General features: G+C 38.2%; 1 protein-coding gene across 2 annotated transcripts in view; it reads right to left on the bottom strand.

Annotated features, from left to right (window-relative positions):
- The window catches only part of F5 (coagulation factor V), a 40,342-nt gene extending 16,209 nt beyond the window's left edge, over positions 1–24,133 (bottom strand). The window contains exons 1-12 of one of the 2 annotated variants that reach the window (XM_027727573.2): positions 20,371–24,133; positions 13,992–14,083; positions 12,501–12,623; positions 11,010–11,222; positions 8,018–8,161; positions 6,858–7,079; positions 6,116–6,281; positions 4,180–4,357; positions 3,010–3,112; positions 2,432–2,643; positions 1,526–1,676; positions 616–828 (exon numbers count right to left, since the gene is read on the bottom strand). In XM_027727573.2, coding sequence (XP_027583374.2) covers positions 616–828; positions 1,526–1,676; positions 2,432–2,643; positions 3,010–3,112; positions 4,180–4,357; positions 6,116–6,281; positions 6,858–7,079; positions 8,018–8,161; positions 11,010–11,222; positions 12,501–12,623; positions 13,992–14,083; positions 20,371–20,405 — 1,852 coding nt within the window. In that variant the 5' untranslated portion in view covers positions 20,406–24,133. Of the gene's footprint in view, positions 1–615; positions 829–1,525; positions 1,677–2,431; positions 2,644–3,009; positions 3,113–4,179; positions 4,358–6,115; positions 6,282–6,857; positions 7,080–8,017; positions 8,162–11,009; positions 11,223–12,500; positions 12,624–13,991; positions 14,084–17,150; positions 17,548–20,370 lie in introns of those variants that run through there. The other variant, XM_027727572.2, reaches the window with a different exon arrangement.
- Positions 24,134–24,217: the final 84 nt, after the last annotated feature.

Genomic DNA, 24,217 nt, shown 5'->3' with positions numbered 1-24,217 from the left:
GAATCTCTGTCCTTTTGGAGGTAATTCTTAAAGTGTGTACTACATGGGTTCTAGCAACCATTTTTTCAAGATATGCTGTTAATCCTAGTTAGATGTTGAGATGTATCCGACAGGTCAGTGACCCCGTTCAACCAGGCAGACTTTACTGCTGTTAAATGACCACAAGCCTAAGCTGAGGTGTAGCTATTTTGTCCAGTAATGACTAGCATAATTTGACAGTTTTGGCCCATTTTAGCCTGCTCGGGATAGAAAAGTATGTGGCAAAATTGGAAATCATACAGTGCAGTTGATACTGGATCGCTTTGAAGAAGAATCTTAGAATTGCCTTAAAATGATCATTACTAAGCCCAATGCTAATTGTGCAGTAGAAAAAAAAAACAAACTACAAGACAACCAACAAAAAGAGCCTCAGTATAGCATACACTTATGCTGAGTGCTAAGTCTGTGTAGCCAACAAAACTCCCTATACATCAGTTGCACTGGGGCAATGATTCAACGGTTTCCAGCACCGTGTTCATCTGAAAAGTTTTCTTTCCTATTTAGGTAAGTCATTATAGATTGGAGATTAAATAATATCTTAGAAGAGCTGTCAAACACTATAGTTTTACCACTTACCACCATTGTCCATTTCCACTGTGACTGATTCTCCACTCATCGGGAAAAGGTTCAATGTATCTTCATATTTCCCTCGATACAGAAAAGAGTGTCCAGAAAGGCGAACAGAGACAATCTCATCATGAGTGCCAACACTGGAAAAGTGCCACTGAACCACAGTATCTTGGCAAAATCCAAGAATTTCACTGCTGTCAGACACATAGCCATTTATTGCTAAAAGGAAAACAAAGTAAAAGTGATCTCAATATTTTCAGAGTAAGACTTTTAAAACCTCCCGTTCTTTGATGTCAGTCCACTGAACTGGACTCACTGGAAAGAGGCTGGCACAGGGATGAAATTGCAGTAGCCTTGATGGAGATTCCATCTCTGGAAATAGTAACTCTAAGGCAACAGGGTGTTGTATTGAAGTTTAATTAACCCTTGCCTTTGCTTCAGGGTCCAGAGCAAGCCCAGTCCCTAGTGGCAAGGTGGGAGTTGGCCTCTTCTCACAGACAGCTAGTGATAGGACAAGGGGAAATGGCCTCAAGTTGCACCAGGAGAGGTTCAGGTTGGATATTCAGAAAAATTTCTTTGCTGAAAGAGTGGTTAAGCATTGGAACAGGCTCCCCGGGGAAGTGGTGGAATTGTCCCTGGAAGTGTTCAAAAAACAAGTGGACGTTGCACTTTGTAGTATGGTTTAGTGGGCATGGAGGTATTAGGTCACAGGTTGGACTTGATGATCTGGGAGATCTTTTCCAACCTAAATAATTCTACGATATTGCATATTTCTGTACAGTGTCACCTGGCATGGTTAGAAGTTCCCTGACCCTCTATAGAATTCCCTGATTACACATACTTCTAAATACAAGCAATCACTGAATGCTCAGATTAATATAAGCTTTCATATTATTCATCTTGATATCCCACTCACTGTGCATTACGTTTGAGTTATAGAACTTGGGATCATCCCTTTTAACACTGGCTGGGTTGCTGCAATACTCCTTGATGTTATCCTCTAGGTACCAGCTCTTATTTTCATCGAACACAGCAAACATTGCCTGCTGCTCTCCATCTGCCTTTTTCTGAAAGACAATCAATACAGCAGTCAGATTTTATGAGCAGACACATGTATTAAGGACTCAGTCTTACAATCTTCCTTAATTACTATGGGAGAAACATAAGTTTCACCAGAGTCGTGGTAAGCATGATCCAAGGGCTGAGGGAAAGGGAGCAGGGGGTCCAAATTTTAAGTTGTGGTGGAGCACTGAGCAAGCCACTTGCACTGGTTATACACAGATGGTTTAAGACTGGGCTCTCTGTAAGAGTACCAGACTTCTGACTTGACCTGAGCATATGCTTTTGACATTTTTTTCTCCCAACTGATGCTGATGTCTTTGCCAAGCAACATTTTCATGAATGGCAATGAGAACCACTCTCCCAGAACTCTCCCATGCTGTTTGGGTTGTTCTGGGTTAATTGATGTCTGAGACTGTCAGATGCTGTTGGGTTATATCTGTTACAGAAAGGGACCAGGTCTGATCTGAATGTCTTTAGAGTATGAAGATATAATAGCAGCAGGAAAATTTATTATCAAATCTAGAGATAGACTTTCAAGTCGGGCTGACCTTTTGCTGATATGCTGCTCTTGCTAAGAAAAATATAATTCCTCTACTGCTGCGGACAGTTAGAGGACTGTTTCTTTGAGTGATTTCTTCAAGAACCTATTGGTTTAATTGTTCTCTACAGAACAATTCTATAAGGGAGAACCAAATTCTCTGTAGATCAAATACCATTATTTGAGCCAAATCTGTCTCTCAGAGGTTGCCAAACATGTTACCTGCACACCCTTCTGCGTCAGTGCTTCACTTTTGCAAATCAGCAGTGGGCCAATCAGCCCAGAGGCTATATCTCTCTCAATATTTACAGCACTATGATATAGCCTTGTAATACATTGAGCATCCTGTCGAGTGGGTTGGTCCGTTTTAGAGATTTTCCATTCGTAAGTGTACGTCTTCCCTGGTTCAACTCCTCTACTCTGGGTGCCATTGCCTAAGGAAAAACAAAGAAGAAGAACAATAATAACACAAACCAAGAGCCAGGTCTTAATGTCAAGCTGCACCTTTCTAGGTGCAGTTAGGCCATTTCAAGCTGCCTTGAGATAACTGAATGAATTTTTTCTCTCTCTAAGATCATGAACAAGAACAGAAAACTAAGACACCATAAAAGGGTATTTGTCTCTGCTTTGCAGAAAATACCTTGGTGTCTCTATAAGACAACACAACAGGTAAGCAGAGGCAGAGAACAGAACTGAAGTCTCCCAGTCATGCACATTCCTAGACACAGCATCTCCTTCAAAGCAACGAAACCATCCACAACAGTCAGTGATAGGTAAAATATATTTCACAAATTTTTTACTTGTGTGGTCCAGAGGATAATCAGCTCCTTCTGCATTCTTTGAAAGTGTCACTCCATGGAAATAAATGCTGTAGGGTCGACTGGCCTTATTTTTGAATACGACCTATATTGATAGGCAAAAATAATAAAAAAAAATTAGTATTCAATAAATCCTTGTCTGAATACATAACAAAGTTTCCACTATGGTAGAATTTGCCTGGTTTCAGCCCAGGAAGTGCCAGAGAGGCAAAGGGATGTAATAAATATTGTCTGATAATATAAACCCACAGTCTAAATGATGCTAGTACCCTGCTTCTAGACTTTGTAGAGCCCACTGAGTGAAGTTCAGCTGCTTACACCTGGTCTCTGGAAGGTCTAAAAAGAACACTTGTTCTTCCACTTACTAGGCACACACTGTCTCTGGAAATATGAAGTTATTGACTACACTTCTTCGTAACCTTCAATATGGGAGAAAACAAATTTAAAACCAAATCTTGTCCCCAGTTCCAAGATCCAATGCGGATATGCAAGGAAAAGGCAAAATGTCCTGTCTATTCTTGATGAAAACAGGAGGGGAAAAAAAAGAAAAAAAAAGAAAAACCCCCCAAACAAAACATGATAAACTCAAATTCAGAGTCACATAGTCATGGTGGAAATTATGGAAATTAAAGGTCACAGAAATTTGTGATGCATCATTAAGTGACAACAGAAAGACAAGCAGATGTGACAGCAGCACAAGCCTGTCAAGTAAATGCTTTGTAGTTTCATAGCATAACTTCATGAAAGAACATATGGAAATTGAGTACTATCGTTTAAAGCAGCCAGGAAAAAAAAAATCAACATAATACAGGAGGGACTCATGAAGTTTGGCCTCACATACAAATCCCCCCAGAAGTCTATCCAAGTTTAGCTTTTTTCCCATTTTGGACCAACGTCAACATATATTTTACAAAGAGTGTGAATGAAGCATGTTTATGTTGTAAAATAAAGCACAAACATGGAAAATATAGAGGGAAAGCCAAAAAATGCAAGCTAAACACTGTCACTTGTGATCATACCTTTTAATAGGGCAAATATTTATAACATTTGCTGTTTTTGACAAACAATACAAATCTAACCGGTTCTTTTGTATTTCTGCCCCAATGAAAATTATGCTACAGTATAAATAATATCTGCATTTATGTTACTTACTTTGACTTTGTCATTAAGTTGAGCTCTGATAACAGGGCCCAAGATCCCAGTTTCCTTTGGGCGGGGATTTTCCAGACGTTTTGTGAAGGTGGCATCAGTGTATTGCCTAAAAATAGCCTTTTTATACCTTTTACCTATGAGATTTGAGAAGTTGTCCAAGTGTTGTGTTTTATAGTGTCTTAAAAATAAAGGAAAAGACAAATGATTAACAAAACTTGAATAGTAACATCTTTTAGAATACAAAATTAGTACTCAAGCAACTGGTAGAAGCTTCACTGCTTGAAAAAAAATCCAAACCCCAAACTGACCTAACACTCTTCACCCCAAATTCTAACCTAAATTAGGTAAGAAGAATCTTGGACCATTACTTGTGTTTCAGTATCACATATGACCAATTAGTATCAGAGTTTACATTTAATTTAACAGGGTATACATGCAAGAAGGAAACAAACTGAAGCAGGAGATACATTTTCAAGGTAAGACAACAGAAATTACTGTTCTCCTTTTACAAAAGCATAGTTGAGCATAGAAAAAATAAACAATTTGCTTACAGTAGCAAAGTCTCCAGGTGAAATAGGAACAGATAATCTTAATGCCAGTCAAGTACTATACAGTCAGTAGTGTTACACTGAGGTTTAAAACATTAAAATTTTTAATGCTGAGAGTAAAACTAGGATAAATACTGGGAAGTTACACAGAGTAACATGTTCACCATCACTTGCACTCCAAAAAAGGTTACTAAACAGGGATAAATTCTGTAGTTTTGAACAAAGGGGGGAAAATCAGAGCACTAAGGTGGTTAAGTAACTGTGTGACTAGCAGGAAAGATATAAAAGTTTGTTCCATACAGTCCAAGAGCAAATAAGGGAAGCAAATCATGCCAAAGGAGGAGGAATTATGTGAGCTCTATATTTCTAAGGAGGTATATGAGACTATAACCCTTACAGAATAAGGAATTTGTCTTGTTCTGCTCGATCCTTAAAGGTTCTTAAGAATACCAGCTAGTAAAGGCTTGTAAAGACACGAATGGCACTGGGGAATTGACAGACTGCAAATTTAACCTTACAGTGCACTGGTAGCACTGTATACTCAAACATCATGTATGTTACAGAATTCCTTCTATTTATCTGAAGCTGAACAAAATAGCCCAATATGCTTACTTATTATGACTTCTACTACATCTACATTGATGCCACGTAAAGGTCATTTATAGAGAGATACCTCTTTTTCCCGGTCCCTAAACACTTTATTGCGCTGAACTTCTAAAAACTTTCAATCTCCAGAAATATTCCCTCCCTCCCCTCCCTTTCCCTTCCTCTTAAGGATTATTTATTTCAGCAGAATTCATGTTAAAAAGTATTTTAGAAAATAGGCTTATATGCTACTTTGGGCAATTCCTAGAGTCATATTCCTATTTTGGGCTCCCTTTGAGAGACAAAAGGAAGTGTCCACTTTTGGGCTCCTCAGCTAAGAAAGTCATTGACACTGGTGAGAGTCTAGTGGAGGGCCACCATGGTGATCAGAGAGAGAGAGCACTTGATATACAAGCAAAATACAGATTTATTCAGTTGTGTGAAGACATAGCTAAGGGAGCATCTTATTTTTATCTTCAACTATCAAATTGAGTATTATAGAGAAAGCAGGACCAGACTCTTCTCAGAGCTGCATAGCTAAGAGATGAGACACAATGGACACAAAGTGCAACATGAGAAAGGCTGATTAGATATAAGGAAAAACTCTTTCACTGTGAGGTTTCAAAGGTGCCAAGAAAAGCTGAGGGGTCCCTGTCCTTGGAGACAATGAAAATGCAACTGGATAAGGTCCTGTACAACTGGATCCAACTTTGCCGTTGGATCCTCAGAGGTCCTCTCCAACCTGAATTATCCTGTGATTTCATGTTAATATTCCATATTATGTTCACAAAGTATTACTTTACCTATCAAGGCTGGCTGGAATAGTTGGGGCATAATCCCAAGTAACTTCTTCTGCAGCAATGAAATATTCCCAGTTTTTGACCATAAGACGTTCTTTATAGGAGAGCTGACTCCTCTTCACCTCTTTGTCCCCACAATCTCTTACAGTGAGGTAACCATGCATTCCAGCTAATTGAGAAGAAACAGTACCACAGTGATTTCCCATTTGATGAGCTCTTACCACTCCAACTGTGTTTCTCATTCCTTTAGCTTAAGCCTGCCTGTAAGCCTTTGTTCATCCGACTGCCATCTTTTTGGGCCTGAAAGCTACATTTTCCTGTTTTCCCCCCTACCCCAAACATATCTTCAGCTCTTATAAGACAGACATTTCTCTCATATTTTAAAACACTATTGCTGAAAGATACCACTTTCAGATGATAACAGCAAATATTTTCATCAGATTGAGTTGCCCTTAGCTGAAATTACTCAGTTTCTCAGGAAACAGGTGGTTCCTTACTCATTTTATAATGGTGCTTATCTGAACAGCTCACAGAGACTTAGCTGCTGGAGTATTGATTCACTGTTGCTCTGTGACCTGCATTTTTAATTTCAACAAAATGCCCTGTTCTCCAGCGCTTTCTTAGTGAAATTACAAAACTCCCCGAAACAGATTAACTGTACTGTTGCAAAACAGTAGAAGCTATTTAGGACATGAACAAGAGAAGGACAACTCTACAGGTGCCTAATAAATAGATGTTCCCTTGCCTTGCAGGTGCTTTTGGACAAGAGAAGATATGAGCCACCTTCCTTCCTCAGTCACTGTCATGTTTACTGTGGTTGATGCTCCTCCCACCAGGTTAATGGTAGAAACTCGGTGATGTCTTTGCTCCATGGACTGGCCATTGATATGAATGGAGAAAATTTCTGGCTTGGAACTCATTCCTATCAAGTGCCAGCTAATGTTGTCATAAGCACAAGCCTCTAAATCTGAAAGAGACACAAGAATAGCGTTCAGAATACAGGAAAATCATTCAAGCCCCCTATGCACACTAAGTTTGAAGTGAATCTTCACTCAAAACACTAAAAAAAAAAAAAGAAATCTGACTCCTGGGATCATTGTTTGCAACAAGATGAAGTTTCAGAAGGTTGTAAATGGAACAGATACCAAAATGTTGTATGTTAGTGAAAGATAGGTGTTTACATCTTATCTGGAAGTGACCACCTAACTTAGAGTGAGGTGGCACAAAAGGAGTGCCCTCTTTTGGAAAGCTGATCTGTCCTTGTTTGGGGGGTGAGAGGAGGAGCAGGGCAGGGAAAGAGATGAACAAAGCAAGGATCCAAGCTAAAGAATGACATGGTATCTAGTGACAGTAACTACCCTAACCAATGTTTGCTTAAAAAAACCACTTAAGACACCCTTTTGTATTTGCTCAATGGATGGGAGAGAGATATGAAAGTAGTTCCTTAAGAGAACAAGGGAAAAACACTAACAATAAAATAGCCCCATTACCACCTTCCTAGTCTTCTCACTTACTGGTAATTGACTTTCTACTTCCAGGAAGTTCTTCACCTAGTATGTTCTATATGCTGTAAAACAAACCACTTAACCACATTACTCTCCCCCCCATCAGCTGAGTAAAAAATTGAGGGAATTTAATTTCTTTTTAGAGTTAATAATCCTGTTCTTCAAGCAGAATACTTCTAAGAAGTAATCTTATTGTTCCTATCAGCAATTTGTCATGACTTCCTTCCAGCAACACAGCTTTTATTCTAGAATTTAGATGCTCACAGACACATTCTAAAAAAAGGCTACAGCCTTTTTCTACCATTTCTCCACATTCCTATTTACATGCATGAAAAGTAAATAAAGGTAATATTCAATGTTTATCAATGTTAATTTCATTTCACACAAGCCTGAACAGTACCTGGTAAAGTTCCATCAGTATAGCCATTAATTGTGTACTTGACTGATGCTGATCCTTGCCAACTCTTGTTTTCATCAAACACACCAAACATCAGTACATACTCCCTGTCAAAAAGTTTCTGTGACCCATCCTCATTTAGGCTTCCTATGAAGGAGAAACAACAGGTTTCATTTTGAAGCAGAAGTAAAGCAGTTTTCACATCCATGCAGTTGCATTCATGTATATTTAATAGCTTGTTCCCCTGTTACCATGTAATGGCACAGCCTGACCAAAATAAGACCTTGAGAGCACTCATAACATGATTTTATTTCTGAAAGTACTTTTGGGTTGGGTAACCACAAAATCAAAAGTCTGTAATATCCCAGAAGAGATAAACACCATGTAATGAATTGTGTCAGACAATTCTGGCAATGTGTAGTAGGGATTGCCTTAATGAATGGGAGTGCCAAACACCTTCTGTTCAGAATCAGGTGCTGCCCTCCCTTTTGAAACTGTGAGGCACAGAGAAGAACGATGGCAGAGTCACCAGCAGTGGAACAGTACCTTTTCAAGAACTACACTGAGGTAATCGGCACCTTTAAAAAGCTTTAAACTCAGCAAACAACATTTACATACAAAAGACTTCAACAGATACTGCTGAAATGGATCAGGTACAATAAATTGTCCAGTTGATTTTGTGATCAGGTACAAATTCTATCAAGAAGCAGAATTCATTCTGGACATGTCACACAGAACTGGTGTTATTTTACTGATCTTTATGTGGATTGCTCACATCAAAAACTTCCATTTGCTACTTTCAGTACATAATCTGGTCCCTCTGGACTGCAGGGACTAAAAATTTGGAAACTTGTTGATAATTCTATTTAGGAAAAGAGGCAGTGGAAGCAATTATCTTTAATACAATCCCTTTTATTTATGAGAGGCTACAAAGTCCTGTTTTCTTTCACAAAAGAAGGCTCAGATCAACAGAGGAATTTATTTACTTGTCATGCAAAGAACATTCAGGCAGCGCTTTAACTCAAAAGTCCACTTCTTACAACCTTCACCACCTATGCTGCTCTTAATGTGTCCGGATGTGATGAGTTGACTGCAACGAGCAGCCAAACACACACACAGCCACTTCAATGCCTTCCCATCCTCAGTAGGACAGGAGAGAAAACAGGAAGAATAAAAATTAGTAAACTCATGGGTCAATAAAGATAGTTCAAAGGTGAAGGAAAGATGGACAAAAAACAAGCAACACAGAAGAAATCACTCATTATCTCCCACAAGCTGACCGGCGCCCAGCCAGTCTCTCAGGAACAGCCACCCTGGAAGTCAACAAGTCAACACGCCCCCATTCTCCCCACATTGCTGCTTCTTCCTCCACCTCCATTTTTTATTGGATAATGATGCTGTATGGTAGAAAATATCCTTTTGGCCTATTTGGTTCACCTGTCCAGACGGGTCCCCTCTCAACCTCTTGTCCACCCCCAGCCAACTAACTGGGGAGGTCTGAGCAGGAAAAAGAGAAAGCCTTGACACTGCGCAAGCTCTGCTCAGCAATAGCTCTAGCATGGGTGGGTATATTATCAATGCTATTTAGCCACAAATCCAAAACACAGCACCATATTTGCTGCTGTGAAGAAAATTACCTCCATACCAGGCAGAACAAACACACAGATATATTGCACACCTGCCATATACAGAGCCCAGTTAAAGCAACTGTGTTCAGAAATCTTAAAAATGTGCATAGTGAGCTGTTTGTCTTTGCTCTAGCTAGAAAAATATGGTCAAATTTGCTTTAAGGTACTGGTCACCCAAACATATTCAAATTCATATCCAGCAGAAGCCCGCAATATATGCATGAATTCGAGAAGCCTGAAAAGGAAATAATTTCAAAGTAATTGTCCAGATTAGCTCCACCAGAATACCATGAAATGCATATAATCACAGAAACACAGAGAAAGAAATGAAACCCTAAGAAATTAGGAAAATAACAAGTCCTAGATAATACTAAAAGCACCAATTCTCAAAAAAACCCCAAACAACCAAACCAGAAGGAAGATAATTAATCGTAATGCCACTCCTTTAAGGTGATATAATGGGTATCTATCAGTCAAGAGAGTGTTCTTGTGTAACCCCACACCAAACTAACTTTATGTTTACTTTCAGGAAAACTTTGAGGTCCAAGTCCATGCAGTCTGCAGCCTACAGTCTATACAAAATTTTTGACTCAAACTGCAGGAAGAGGATCAAGCCAAATAACTCACAGTGCTTTCACTATAACAAGGATATACAACTTGGAAAAACTTATAATTTAAGGGACCAACAAGAAGTTTAAGTAGCTTACAGGATAGCGTACTGTTTCAAATGTCCCTCAAACCAGTGGTATGTATCTAGCAGCTATTTACAAATCCTACAAGATACCAGATTAGTGGAGATGGAATTCAATGGTTCAGACTGCTAAAATCTAAAGTCTCTGATTGCATGCAAAAACAATTTTAAGACTTATAATCTGTTCAAATTTGTCCATATTTTCAAATGACTAGCAAAAGACATATTGCTCTGCAATTTTAAGCTCTTACAGAAGAGAGAATGCTCCAGGCTCTTGATCAGATAGCCTTTAAAAGACATGGGTAAAACTATTATTTCTTGCCTTATTCTCTGAAGTGGCTGAATCATTTTGAATGAAGTTTTAAAAAGTATATATTCTAAGACAGGCAATTTGAGGTCACATATTTAGCAGTTAAGCAACTGAAAATGCAATCAATACAGGTAAATGTATCTATTTAATAATGCTCTGTGCACATCCTATAATTATAGGATGCATGAAAGCTGGCATTTAAAAATTTTAATATCTAAAAGAATGATGTTAAAACCCATTTATTTTACACTGAATGTAAAAATGTGAAAAAGAAAATAATGTATCTTCCCTCAATATCATACAGCCTTAACTTTGTTAAGAAATGAAACTATATTACCTCATGGTAGTCTTAAAGCATTTCATTACCTTTCTTACAGATAAGCAGTGCTCCAATCAAACCAGAGTTAAAATCCATTGCCATGTTCACATGAGAATAATAAGCATAAGTAAGACAAGGAAGGTCAGCTTCTCTTGGACCAACTTCTTCTGATATATCCCACACATATGTATAGACCTGGCCTGGAAGTACGGCATCATCTCGTTTTTCTGCAGATGATGTTCTGTCATCATACAGGGAGCCTGCCAAGAGAAGAGTCAGTAGGGTGGCATGAAGACAAAGAGCAATTAAAACAGCTGGAATATCCTCCTACAATCAGTTCCAAAAGCTTTGTGTCTTGCCTATATGATACTTCAGCTTCAAACAGAGAACTCATGATTCCACTCACACTGGGGAGAGTAGCATGGGGAGAGTAGCTATCCCACCATCCTGACGGATAAAAGATTTCCTAGAACTGTCACCACTGTCAAAAGGTTGGGCTCTTCATTAGTCTGACTAGGCTTAGGATGGCATGAAGCTTCAGCCTCTGCCCACTGATGCTCTGCAGAGGAATGCTGCTCACTTTGTCACCTTCCTAACTGTAATAAAGTCACTGTGTGGGCTGGCATTGCCTTGCTGCCTTAGGCCTTTTGTACACTGCATTTCCAGATAATGAGCAGTAATGGCTCATATCTGTTCCTGCCATATCCAACAGATTTGCAATATGACAAAGGGGAGACAGAGAATCAAAATCCTAGGTGCAAGAGGCACATTAATAAGTCAAACTGAACCACCTATCACTTCCCATGAGATGTTCAACTCTATGAGATGGGGTTGCAAAACTCTTTTTGTACCCACACAGCAAACAAAGCCTTGAATAAATTTGTAAACTGCAGGTCAGAGCTCTGCCTCAGTACCCAGGGCAGGGCAGTCCAAGAAGCACGAGCAATCAAACTCACTTTGTGCTGGTGCAGACATTTTACTGTTAATTTAGTCATAGTTTATGATCTCTTTTTGCTCGTCTCATGAGGGTTCCAGGAGCAAAACACCACAAAGCTGAGCATTAAGTGCTGAGTATCACAGCAGCATGATCAGCATTGTTAAATGCCTTTACCAATAATGCCTTGACGTATGCTATTGAAAGGGATTTGGAAAAGGTTTTTACACCTGTATTTAAGAGTTTACATGTCCCAAAATAAAATATTTTGCAATTACATGGGGGTGCACCAGATGACCTCCAGAAGTACCTTCCAACCTTAACCACTCTGCGATTCTGTGGAACAGTGTCAGCACACAGGCAGCTGGTCAGGAGACTGCACATGTCAGGTGACACTAATATTCCTAGACACTAATATTCCTGGACAGTGTATTATTAGATTCTAATAATACACTGATGAACAAGAAAGGAGCTAACAATGGATGTGACGTTTCAATCCAGGATCAACACATATTTGTGCTAACATCCGTCTGGACCTCTCTCAATATTTCATGCAGTACTTTACAAGTAAATGAACAAAACACAGAGTTTTTACAGCATTTACCTTCTTCATGTTTGCTGTAAACTAGGCCTTGGGGATGAATACTGACTGGCTTGTCAGCCATATTTTTAAGGTGAACTACTAGAGTATCTCCCACTTCAGCACGCAGAGTTGGTCCCAGAAGTCCTGTAGTTATTTAAGATAGAGGAAAATATGAGCAAAGCAGTATGGTTAGTGTAACAAAGAATTCTCTCCCCCATTAAGAAATATCAGCTCTCAAAGTATAAGTTGCAAAATTGATACAAAGAATGTAATATCACTGCAATGAAGATTTACCTGTAAAAAGGCATATGGGGATTTAAATCCTGCAGCTCTTAGCCAAGAATGTTATAAATTGTATATCTTGTAACTTGCAGTTAAAAATCACAGGAAATAATAGATTGGGGGGAGGAGGGAAGTTATTTCCAGATACAAAAAAATTATCAAAAGATTCATGTTGAGGTTCATTAGAAATTTATAGCTATTCTTCATATACAATTTAATTAAACAGTTTTAGGAAGACAGACATTTTACAGTTTAAGACTTTAGAGAAAGGCATTCAAGCACATTTCTCTGAGTAGCACTCTCAATGCCAGAAGTCACAGAACAAAAAGATCTTTCCATCCCAAAATGTTATCCAAATAAATAATCAGATCCATGTTGCAAATTTCTTGAGGCATTTCCTGCAAAAGGTTTCAAGAGAAGCTTTTATCCCTACTCCCCATGTTGCAAAAATAAGCAATGGATGAAACTGCTATGACAACTTTTGGCTTATTAGGCTCTTTTCTTTTAAACTATTTTGTAAATTAGAAAGAAGCAGATTTGGAAAACACAGGAGAACAAACAAAACTGAAAGGAATCAGATCATAGACTAGGTCTTTCAGGACAATTTGTCGTAATTTCATATCAGCAACCTCACACACATTTACTTTGAAATCTAAATCTGAACATACAACATCTGAAATTATTTTATCTATTAACATGAAACCCAGACAGACTACATAAGCATTCTGCCTAAGTACCAGAGCACAAGTACCACACTTATGTATGGCATGAGTATGAGAACTTGCTTCCATCCACTTAAAGCATCTGCAAGCAGTAACAGACACAAAGGCAAGGGGACATCTTTCACACTCATCCTTAGAGTTTTTCCTTTTCACTGATCTATCAGAAACATACTTAGCCTCAGGCCTTGGGCTCCTTCCACGTGAATTTGCAGTGACACCATTGTGACAGTGCCATACAAATCTAAATGCATATGGGAAGTCTCATCAGATGCTGAAAACAAAGGGAGCAACTTTGTACACTGCAATTAATTTGCAGACAGTCACAGCCTCTGAGAGTCCAGCCTCTCTATGGCCTTTGAAAGCCTCGTGCACTGTGGAGACCTCATCCTCTGTGCTTATTTGGTTTATGTGCAAACAATGGACACAGAAATACAACCTTGCTTAGCTTGTCACTGGATTTAAAACAAGCAACAAACAAAAATACTCAGAACATTTCCTTCCTGTTTACCTGCAAATGTATTTGCTGGCTTTTCTTTTTTAAAATCCCCTTCATATTCTCTGTAAGAAATTTTCTTAAACACAGGATGTGGGTGTTCCAACCTGAAACCAAAAGAGTTACAAAAAAAAACTTTGAAAGGACAAAGATTCTAAGAGATGCCATTGCTGCTTAATGGATATTCTCAGAAAATGAAGCCTGGAATTACATTTAATCACTTGCACATTTTGCTGAAGGCAAATCACACAGTCTAACTCTTTGTAGTGTCTTCTTCCTTCTTACTCTATTGAAACTATGGTGTTCCTGAGCTAGATCATTTCATATGGGACATTCAATTACAGTACCTAGCACAGTTCACCCCTGATTTTGCTGGTGGTTTCTGTAGGTCTTCTTGATTCTGGGATGAAGATGTCTTTGTTTTGTCCAAGACACAGATGAAGATGTCTCGACCATGCTTAAACTAGAAAGCATCTGACAAAACACAGTGAAAGAAACCTGACTTTCTTTTTACTCAGCCCCATGCTTGAACTTCAAGACTCACCAGAAGGATTCTACAACAGCATTAATAGCAAGCTCCTGTCACAGCAATGACCTTGGAGGCAAACACAAAATTCTTCTCTGACAACAATTAAGGATCTCACAGCAAGTTAGAAAATGAGAAACACTGCAAGTGCCCTTAGTCTTCTTACATAAATAATTTGGCACCCAGTAGACCACACAATGTTTTCTTAGAAAATATTTAAGCAAACAGAAGGAAACCAGCACACCATACTTTTGTAATGGAAATAATTATGAGAAGAGGGCTGGAGGCATAATAGCCTTTCACATTTATTGGTTGATTTATTTTAGTATGTATGATGACTGAATCCAACAGTAATTCCACTTGCTTTCTTTGCAATGCCATTTCAGCCACATTTGACAGTAGGGAGCTGATGGTCTGCTCAAGCATGGCGAGGCTGAGCAGAGATATCACAGGGAGTTCACTTCAGTGACATCCAGGGTCCATAAGGGGGAGATCTCTTTTTGAGAGATCTTCTGTAAATTCCTCTGTGACACTCACTCGCAATAGCAGGATCAGGCAGAAGCAGGTCGTGTTTCAATCCATTCCCCACTTGTTAGTCACTGATAAAACTTTGTTTAACTGTTTAAAGAGAAGGACCTGATCCATAACCTACATTGACAAGTGCTGCCCTAACGTGGCAATGTTCAATAGGATATGCATGTAAGACCAAGGGGTGAAAGAGGAAATTTATCAGTGCTAATTGTACAGCTAGAAGGAACAAAATACAGAGCTCACTAACACTTCAGAAATCTCAGACTGCAGGCATAGTTACATAACTTTTAGGAACTGCAGCAGCAACACTGTACGCACAGAATAATACATTTTCACTTTGCTCTTAAGTGCCTTATAAATATCACTTGTACATAGTAACAAACCTCTATGAAGGTAAGACCAACACTCAGAGAAGTTAGGTATCCTTTTCTAGTCTGTATGATCAGAAAATTAAGAAAATAGTTCAGGAAGAATCCATTTTCTTTTCAGCCTCTCTTCAGTTATTTAGAACTAAAAGCAGCAAAGTATCAGATTCTTACCACTGTATTTAGACATTCAGTTTGTACTGAAACTAGCACAAGTTACAAATCCCAATGCCTTTGGAATCCAAGCCATTAGCTTTTTCTCAGTGAGTATCTTTGTATTGGGTTTTTTGGGGGGACGTTGCTGGGGGTTTTTTTGCTTGTTTGTTTGCTTTGTTTTTAAGTTAAATTTCTATAAGCTCTACAAAATTCATTGGTCATTTGGGATGGGACTTGCTCTAAATATTTATGACAGATAACTCAATAGGCTTTGTGTATGAAATATTCCTGAGTTATCCCAGAGTACTTCAACTGAGGTTTGAGACAGTCTTGTGAGTCTGTGCTGCATGAAACAGTCTATCCACAACATGACATTTAACGAAACAGAAGTTGATGCTTATATTGATGCACCCAGTGCAGAAGGGAATGAAGTTCTAACTAGTAAGTTCACATGCCCAGGTCAATACTTAAAAGATATTTGGCTTCATGTTCCTACATTTAAATCCCATTTTCTTCTGTCTTGCCAGTTTGACATTATGCTTATACCAGCTGTATTTAATTTCCAAGTGGGGTTTTAGAAATCACAGAAACTTTGTTTGAATTAAGTCTTGAGAAAAAGAGCAGTTATAAAGTCACAGTCTGAACTGGAAATATCTTTTCCATATTATCCCAAAACACAATACATGTTTAGAAGAAAAAAAAAACCAAACACAAAAAATAAGGAAAACAAGTAATTCACCAATATATATAAAAAAGCAGCAGCATCCAAATATACTTTCAATGTAGGAGAACAAGTAATTTGAAATTAATTTTAATATTTAATTTTTAGTAATTTTTTTGCCTAATTTAAGCAGAATTCTAAATTACATCCACATTCTGTACTCTGTAGCATTGTACTTGCAGTGTTTATAATCCTAAGGATAATAGTGGTAAAACAAATAACACATTTTATATGCTTGATTGGTGTATGCAGGTAGGCTGGCCATTCTGCAATGCCCTCTGAAAAAAATGAAATTAGTAGTTTCACTTAACAAAGAATAGCAATGCTTGATCCTTTACTCGGCAGAACTCAGGATGTACATTTCACAAAACTACTGAACAACTCAGAAACAACATAGCTAGTTCCAAAGTTCATCAGGCTTTGATTTAAGTGAAAGTGACAGTATCCAAACTGGAACATATTTATTCCTTCAGCAAATTCTAAAACATGAAAATTTTTGAAATTTTACAAACCATGGCTCAACTTAACATTGCTCAAAATCCATATACCTAAAATAAATACCTTAGAAAACCATGAGCAACAAGCATTGACCTACACAGAAGATGACAAAAGCAAGACCTGGAACATATTTAACAAAAGCACTCTGAAAATATAAAAATAATTCTATCCACTAATGAAGCAAATAAAAAGGAGCTTTTAATACTTCACTGGCTCTAGTTCAGATCATGCTGTTTAAAGTAAACCAAGCTCCTCTGAATTCAACAGGCTCTAAAGTCCTCCTGGGCTCTACAATTCCACAGGAGACGGGAGACACAAACCACTTTTCAGTCACAAGGGAGGACTACTTTTATCCTTCTTATCCTGTACTTTGTTACCTGGATTTTTCCTCAGATTCCAGTTTGTAGGTCCAGCTAGTGATCTGAGCAGCTATATAGTGCTCCCTGACCTTCACAGCTCCCACCACACGTTTCTCTGAGTCTGGCCACCACGAACCCAGCACAAGCAAGAGAAGCAGACCCATGCAGTGCAGTGTCATGGTACAGATGCCTGTTGATGCTGCTCTGGAGGACAAGGCAGAAACTGCTGCTTTTATTGCTGTTGCTGCTTCTAACTTCCCCTCAGAAATGAAATAATTATGATGCAAGAGGGTAACAGCATTTGCTACGCTCAGGTCATTGCTCTTCACCTCCTCCTCCCCTTACTGACAGGGATCCAAAAGAGATAAAAAACTGTTTGAACTACCTTCCTTCCCCTCCTCCACATCACCTTCAGCAAGGGACAAGCACCAAGGAGTAGCAGCCAAAGCCCCACTACAGACTGTGGTTGGGTCACTGTGTACTGAAGCAGCAGGATATCAGAGGCAGAAGACAATTATTTGGATTACTTCAATTACAGGATGTTTGACTTGCATGGTTAGGAAGAAGGGGGGGGGCATACTTTCTGTCTTCCCAGAAAACAGAAACCCACTGATGGAAATTTCCCAGGTAGATGCTACGCTTCCTAAGAAATAATTCCCAGTTTAAAAGCAAAATGCTGAGGCATTAGGTGTGGGAACTAGAAGTGAGTGCAGAGCTAAATCTAGTTCACGTCACCATGTACTGCATAGTAGCAAGCCAGTAACCTTTCCAAACGTGTTGTCAGCTTCAGTCTGGTTCCCACTACACTCCCAAATACCTCAGGTAATGGGTAACGAATGGGCTTCTCAGAGGCAGCTAACAGGTCAGCCTGGAGACTTTTCATCTAGTCTTGACTACGGTCTGTTGACATTTATCTAATGAGAAATCATTAGGAAAATACCTTTCGATAAGTTCATCACTGATGTCACAAAAAATGTTTCCCTGCTTTTGCCAGTGCTGAGAAGTTTGTCAAAACAAGAAAATTGTTGATCGTGTTTCCTGCATGCTCAATTACTCAAAAAAATAAAAATCCCTATCTATTTTTTTCATGGACAAAAGATGAAAACAACTTTTTCAATAATGTTTTGCTAATGTTGTCATGAAAAAATTACCTAAACCCTCAAATAAAAATAATTCTACTCCAGAACTAGACAAAAAGGACAACATTTTCTCAGAGTACTTCTAAAGAAAACCTGACCAATTCTTGATATATTGTTTAAAAGCAGAATGGCCTAACTAGCAGCTTGGTTAATTCTACCCAAACTGTATGATACCATATGGCCTTAGAAGAAATAGGGAAGATGGTTGGGAAAAAAAAAAATGATGAAGACAAATAGCTAAATGCTCCCTACCAAACTTCAGGGTCATTTCATACTTAAACCTGAAAGCAATTATGATCACTTAGACAGCATAAGACTACAGACATGGTGGTATATTTTTCACTTTAAGCAAGTCTTCCTGTGATTCTGTTTAATGAACTGTTTGCATTTGAAATTTCCACTATAAGTAGATTTCTAATAATTCTTCCCTGTAATAAAAAGCTAAAATATTGCAGGCTAGAAATTAATACCCAGAATACCTGTTTAATCCCCCTTGCTTTGTGTCTGTGAGCTGGGCATCATTAAAGCTGACATCAATTTGTTATTTCTCTTTCATCAATTTTTATGAATTTGGGAGTTGTATTTTTAAATTTCTTAGTCCATGAAAAATGCAGTACCAATCTAAAGGTAAAAGTAATTACTTTTCTACGGGTGACTGATAATACTGACAGTTTTAAAGAACAGTATAACATTAGGTTAGATATACTTTCCATTAAGCTACATTGATTACCATGTATTACCCTTTTTTAACGCTTTAAGAACAAGCAGTCCAACAATGGCTACTTCCTCATTTTCTCCTCTTCCCATGCTCCTAGTATCAATATGAAATTGAGTTGATTGAAATCATCTGGTTCAGTCTTGTTTTTTTTTTCTTTTATTTAAGCTACTATATCACATTGTCTCTAGGCTTTAGGAAGTTTCACAGTGTTCTGAAAATCATTATTAATAATCCAAAGACTTTGTTCCCTTCCACCGGACCACTAATTTCTAATATCTGCAATTATATCCTCTTGTCTGATGTGGTAAAAGTCTAATACATACATATAATTTTTTTAGTTAGCATTGGTTACCTGCAAGCTGATACTATTAGTCACAGGACAAGTGACTACAGAAGATGTTAGTCAGGCTGAAGTCTTCCAAGATAATGCAATTTTATTGGCTACTCATATATTTAGCTGTTATCTTTTTTTCTACTTCACGACATTGCACATGTTGCAAACTTCATATTTTATCCTCACTGCCTACCCACATGTTCAAATGTAAATTACATTTCACCAGCAACATCAAAAGATCATGTCATCAAAAGCCATGCACAGAGGAGTGTGGGTCTAGTCCAGGTTGGCAAGACAATCTCTGCAGCACAATGAGCAATGCTGTTCCCAAAACAAAGCAGTACCTTTGGGATGTACAGAAATGCCAAATGAAAACAAAGCATGGAAAGAGAAGCATAAGCAATACCTTTTAACACTAAAAGTGGGTCTGCATCTTCTAACTGGGTGAGATTACTGTCTGTTCTGACACCTAGTAATTATAAACTTGATTCTTGTTATGCTATATGTGAAAACATACTAGAAGAGGATGCTCCCAGTCCTGCTCTAAAGCTGACCTGTAAAATTAACTGGCATTTCCAGTTTTGCACCCAGAACAGCCTAGGCTGAGCCCGAGAAATTAAGAATAGATCTTTCCAAAGAGTGGAAGAGTAGTGATATACAACTTTCTGCAAATTATACATTATGACCCACGACAAACTTGGATCTACTTCATCACAAACACTGTCCTAAGTGCCAGCGGGCACTCATATCCTGATGGCTGCCATCAGTTTTCACAATTGTATTACAGTGATGAAGAGGGAGATAGAGATCATATAGAGAGGGAAGAAAAGGTTGTAAAACAACTCTGGAATTGGTTGCTAATAATGCCCCAGCAGAGATCTATCTCTGTATCTCTCATCCAAATACACGAATCAATGCATAGTGGTCCAGCGAGCGCACTTTGTTTAGTGCAGAGTGGACGGATTTCATGGGCAAACAAGGAGTTAATTATTGATCAGCAGTGAACACGTGCTTCTGAAGTAGGTAAAAGACAGAAGGGGCACTTACCAAATCTTCCAGGCAGAACTGGGAGCAGAAACCATCTTCACTTCTGCAAGTAGGCCCTAAAGCCAAGAAAGGTTAATCTGTGAAATAGCTCATTTTAGAAGTTTAAAGTAGGTGTGCCACACCAAAAACCACATCAGCAGGCAAAAAGAAAAGATGGCAGAGAAACTTTGGCTTTCTTTCAGATAGCAATTTATACAAAAGGAAGATGTGTATGTTTTGGTGACAGCCCTCACAAGAACACATTCTGTTAAGGGAAGGCAGGCTGTGTGACTTTTGTGTTCATAAACACACTAAAAGGTAGTAAGAACTCAGAAGGGTGTTTCATATTTCCCTGGCACTACAGGGTTCAAGAAGACAGATAATCATGTTGATTTAAACCTAAATACATTCACAAGTTTTAAACCTGTATTTTTTTCCTAGGAGAAAAGCACGTGTCCTTTGTTAGAACTGAGTGTTTCTTCAGTCAATGTTTGCCAAAACCAATTAGTTAGCAGGACTCAAAACTATTTGCATAGAAATGCTGAATTCAATGCAGTTTCAGAGAAAAAGAAATATGTTTATTTTCTAAGTACTATAAAACATAATTTCAGTGCTTTAACAAATTTGTCTAAGACCATTAACTCATGGTCTGAAAAAAAAAATCCTTTTAATGGACAAAAAGAGAAGAGGATACACTAGCTTCCTGTCTTCAAAAACTGCATTAATGATGTGTTGTTCAAAATTTTGGACTGACTCAAACAAAATATTTTTTTTTCCCTCTGTGTGTTTAATTTTCATCAGAAAATTTCCAGTTTGGCTCGAGAAAGAATTTTGCTCCTACTCAATGTTTGTGTTCTCTCTGTTCCAGTTTGTCTTCTTTACTAAGAGATTTCTGTATTTGCCCAGGCTTACAACTGATATGCAACATGGGAGCAGCTGCCTTCATGCTAAGTCAGTCTAGCAGCATATTCAACTTGGATTTCTTTCTGTAGAGAATAACAACAGTAAGGGTATCAGTGCAACAGTTTGCAACTAGGAAGATTTGCATCTTTTTATCATAAAACCTTGCTGCAAATGAAACTGGGTTATCAAAAACAAAAAGAGAGCCTCTTATCAAGTTGTATACATACCTACTTCCAACAATAGGTACGATATTCTGGACTAATTAAATTTTTCTTCTTTCATATAGTTGAATTTTCCACATCCAGGTTTGGGTTGGTTTTGGTTTTTTTTCTCAAATAGTATACTTTGAACACTTCTAAGAAGTTAGTAGCAGAGAAAGTTATAGCAGATAGGTGTGTTTCTTTCTGAAACATGAAATCAGTAAGCTTTTAGCATAAGACAGTAAATTGTATCTGTCCCTACAGACTTCACCACACAGACAAATTCAGGGCAGTCTAGTTCTCCAGCAGTGGCTTAGGCTGTTTGATAAACAAGCTGGTTAAACAAGCTCCATTTTCCCATATGTAAAAATGCAGCCACAGAAGGACAAAGTTGAATTACCCTGTTTGTTTAAACAGTATTTCCACCCTCCATTATTTATAGTTTAGACTTCGATTAGACTTTTAGAAGACTAAATACAGGGCTGAACTTCCCACATATTGCTTGGAATTTAATGCTTTGGTTTTTTTTCTCTTCTACACTTGTTTTTTATCATGAGCAAGTATTTTTTGGTATTTTAAAAGCATTTCATGTAAATTGAGGACTAGGTATCTGAAGTTTGACCATAGAGCTTGTGATGTTTATTATTTTACACTTCTGTGAGGTTATCCCCTTTGCACCACAACCCATTCCTTGTGCATAACTTTCAGATTCAGTACAATCAAAATTTCACCCACATCTTTGCTGCACGCAGCACCTGTAAAGGGGAATGTACTCCAAGTTCAAGATCAAGAGATAGAGATCTAGAAGGCAAATAGAACCACAAGAGCTGTAAGATGTGCAGCAGGAAAGTGGACTGCAGCACAGCAGAACTTCTCAAAAGCTATTCTGATGCAGAGACAAAATTCAGACCATTAATGACCATGTAGGATTTGACAGAAGCTATAACTGAGGTTTACTAGGTTTGCATATGTTTATAGCAGTTCCTACAGCAGCAATATTCAGTTCTATCAGGAATTTTAAGTATTAGTCCCAAAAGAAGAGGAGGACTAAGGTACAGTACAATTGCTGCAAGTGTACCCAGGTCAAATTTGCTTGCTCAGGTACAGCTGCTTTGATATGCAGCCAAGCAGAGCACCACATATGAGTCACCAAGCTTTGGGTTTTGTAACAACAGACATTTCTGTGCTAAGAATGCTGTCAGGCATTAAATATCATGGTGCTGATGGAAGACACTGGCTAGTTCTCTTTAGTTCTGCTGCGCCTCTGTTGTTCTGCTTGGGTCAGAGAAAAAGGCCTTCATTGGTTTATACTTTTTCTTAAAAGAAAAATAAAAAAGTCACACCACTTACTTCCATCAACAGCCCAACAAGGAAGAATGTGATATTTGACAACTTATTGGAGATTGATGAAACTAATTCACCTTCCTAAAGCCGAATAGACACCTTTTAGGAGAAGGATGTTTCAAAAGATTCTGATGCAGCAGAGGAAAAAAATATACATCATCATTATTAGTTATTTTAAGTCCTACTCCCTCTCTTTGCTCCCCTCCAAACTCCCCTCTTTATTGGGTGGAGGACAGCTACTTCCTTTGTTACCAGAAAGCCCAAAACATCTTTGACATTAGTCTCATAGGAAAAATCCTATGGCATGACTCAGTGGGTGTGGTTAAGTTTTAACAGGTTTCAGCTCACTTACATAGACATTGCCTAAGATATAGTCCAAAAAAGAGGAAGTGAAGATAGATATCAAAAGAGGAAAGCCAGTTTAAGCATAGAATGCAGAACTGATTACAGGCTCTCATGTAAGTAAGAGCATGGTACAGAGGACAGCCAAAACAGGGACCAGTTGTGCCAGGACAGGGACCAAACTTCTTACTCAACAGCAAATTCAGTCCACTGCAGACACCTAACTTCTGATCACCTTGCAGAACGCAAGGTGGATGTTTGGGAGACAAAGATGCTGTCCTAAAAGCCAGTTTAAGTGAACCTAATGAGTATAAATATATACACGTATGTATAGTGAGAAATGATGGTCCTATCCTCTCATTTTCATTAATAAAAACCTTAACATTTTACAGTGCAGAAAGTGGCTGCTGAAGCCTGGACGCATCTGCAATATCTGAATTCATAAATAACTCAGTTTATGTTTACTCCAAAGAGGAAACCATGCTATTAGACTACCAATTAGTGCCAGTGAGGCACACAAATAATCAAGATTGAACCTTGCTCTGCCACTGCAACCCTCTCCCTTTACCCTCAAGCTGTAATTTCATCAATAAGACTATTCTTGTCTTTATTAGAAGACGAACAGACTACATACCAATATTCCTGCTTTGTCTCCCAAAACATTCCATCTCAAAACACTAGTCTTGCTCAAGTGTAAATCTAAACCAACTTTCAAAGATTGGTTAGTTACAGTTATTTTAGTTTAAGATGTAGTCAAACTTTCCTAACAAGACAATCACTCATTTTGTTCAGTTATCAAAATCCTCCTCCACATAGAGGAAACATACCACTCATAGGCAGGGAATAAACCCACATAACTCTAAGTGAATTTAAATAGGAGAGGAAAAAAAAAAGAAAATTCACATTTTCAGGAATCAGCAATGAAGCTAAAAGTATTAGGCTTCTACTATAAAAGTAGATTTCAGTTTCCAACATACACAAAAATAGTCTTCTGATGAAAGGAAATTGAAGGAATCATGGAGAAAAAAAATCCCACTTCTTAGTGCAGCGTCTGTATCGGAATGAACGTGATTTATTTA

This window comes from Pipra filicauda, unplaced genomic scaffold, assembly GCF_003945595.2.
Source record: "Pipra filicauda isolate LSUMZ 115617 unplaced genomic scaffold, ASM394559v2 scaffold64_size3178608_pilon, whole genome shotgun sequence".
Lineage (NCBI taxonomy): Eukaryota > Metazoa > Chordata > Aves > Passeriformes > Pipridae > Pipra > Pipra filicauda.
The sequence above is the reverse complement of the archived record's forward strand: the minus strand, read 5'-3'. Positions and strand labels throughout refer to the sequence as shown.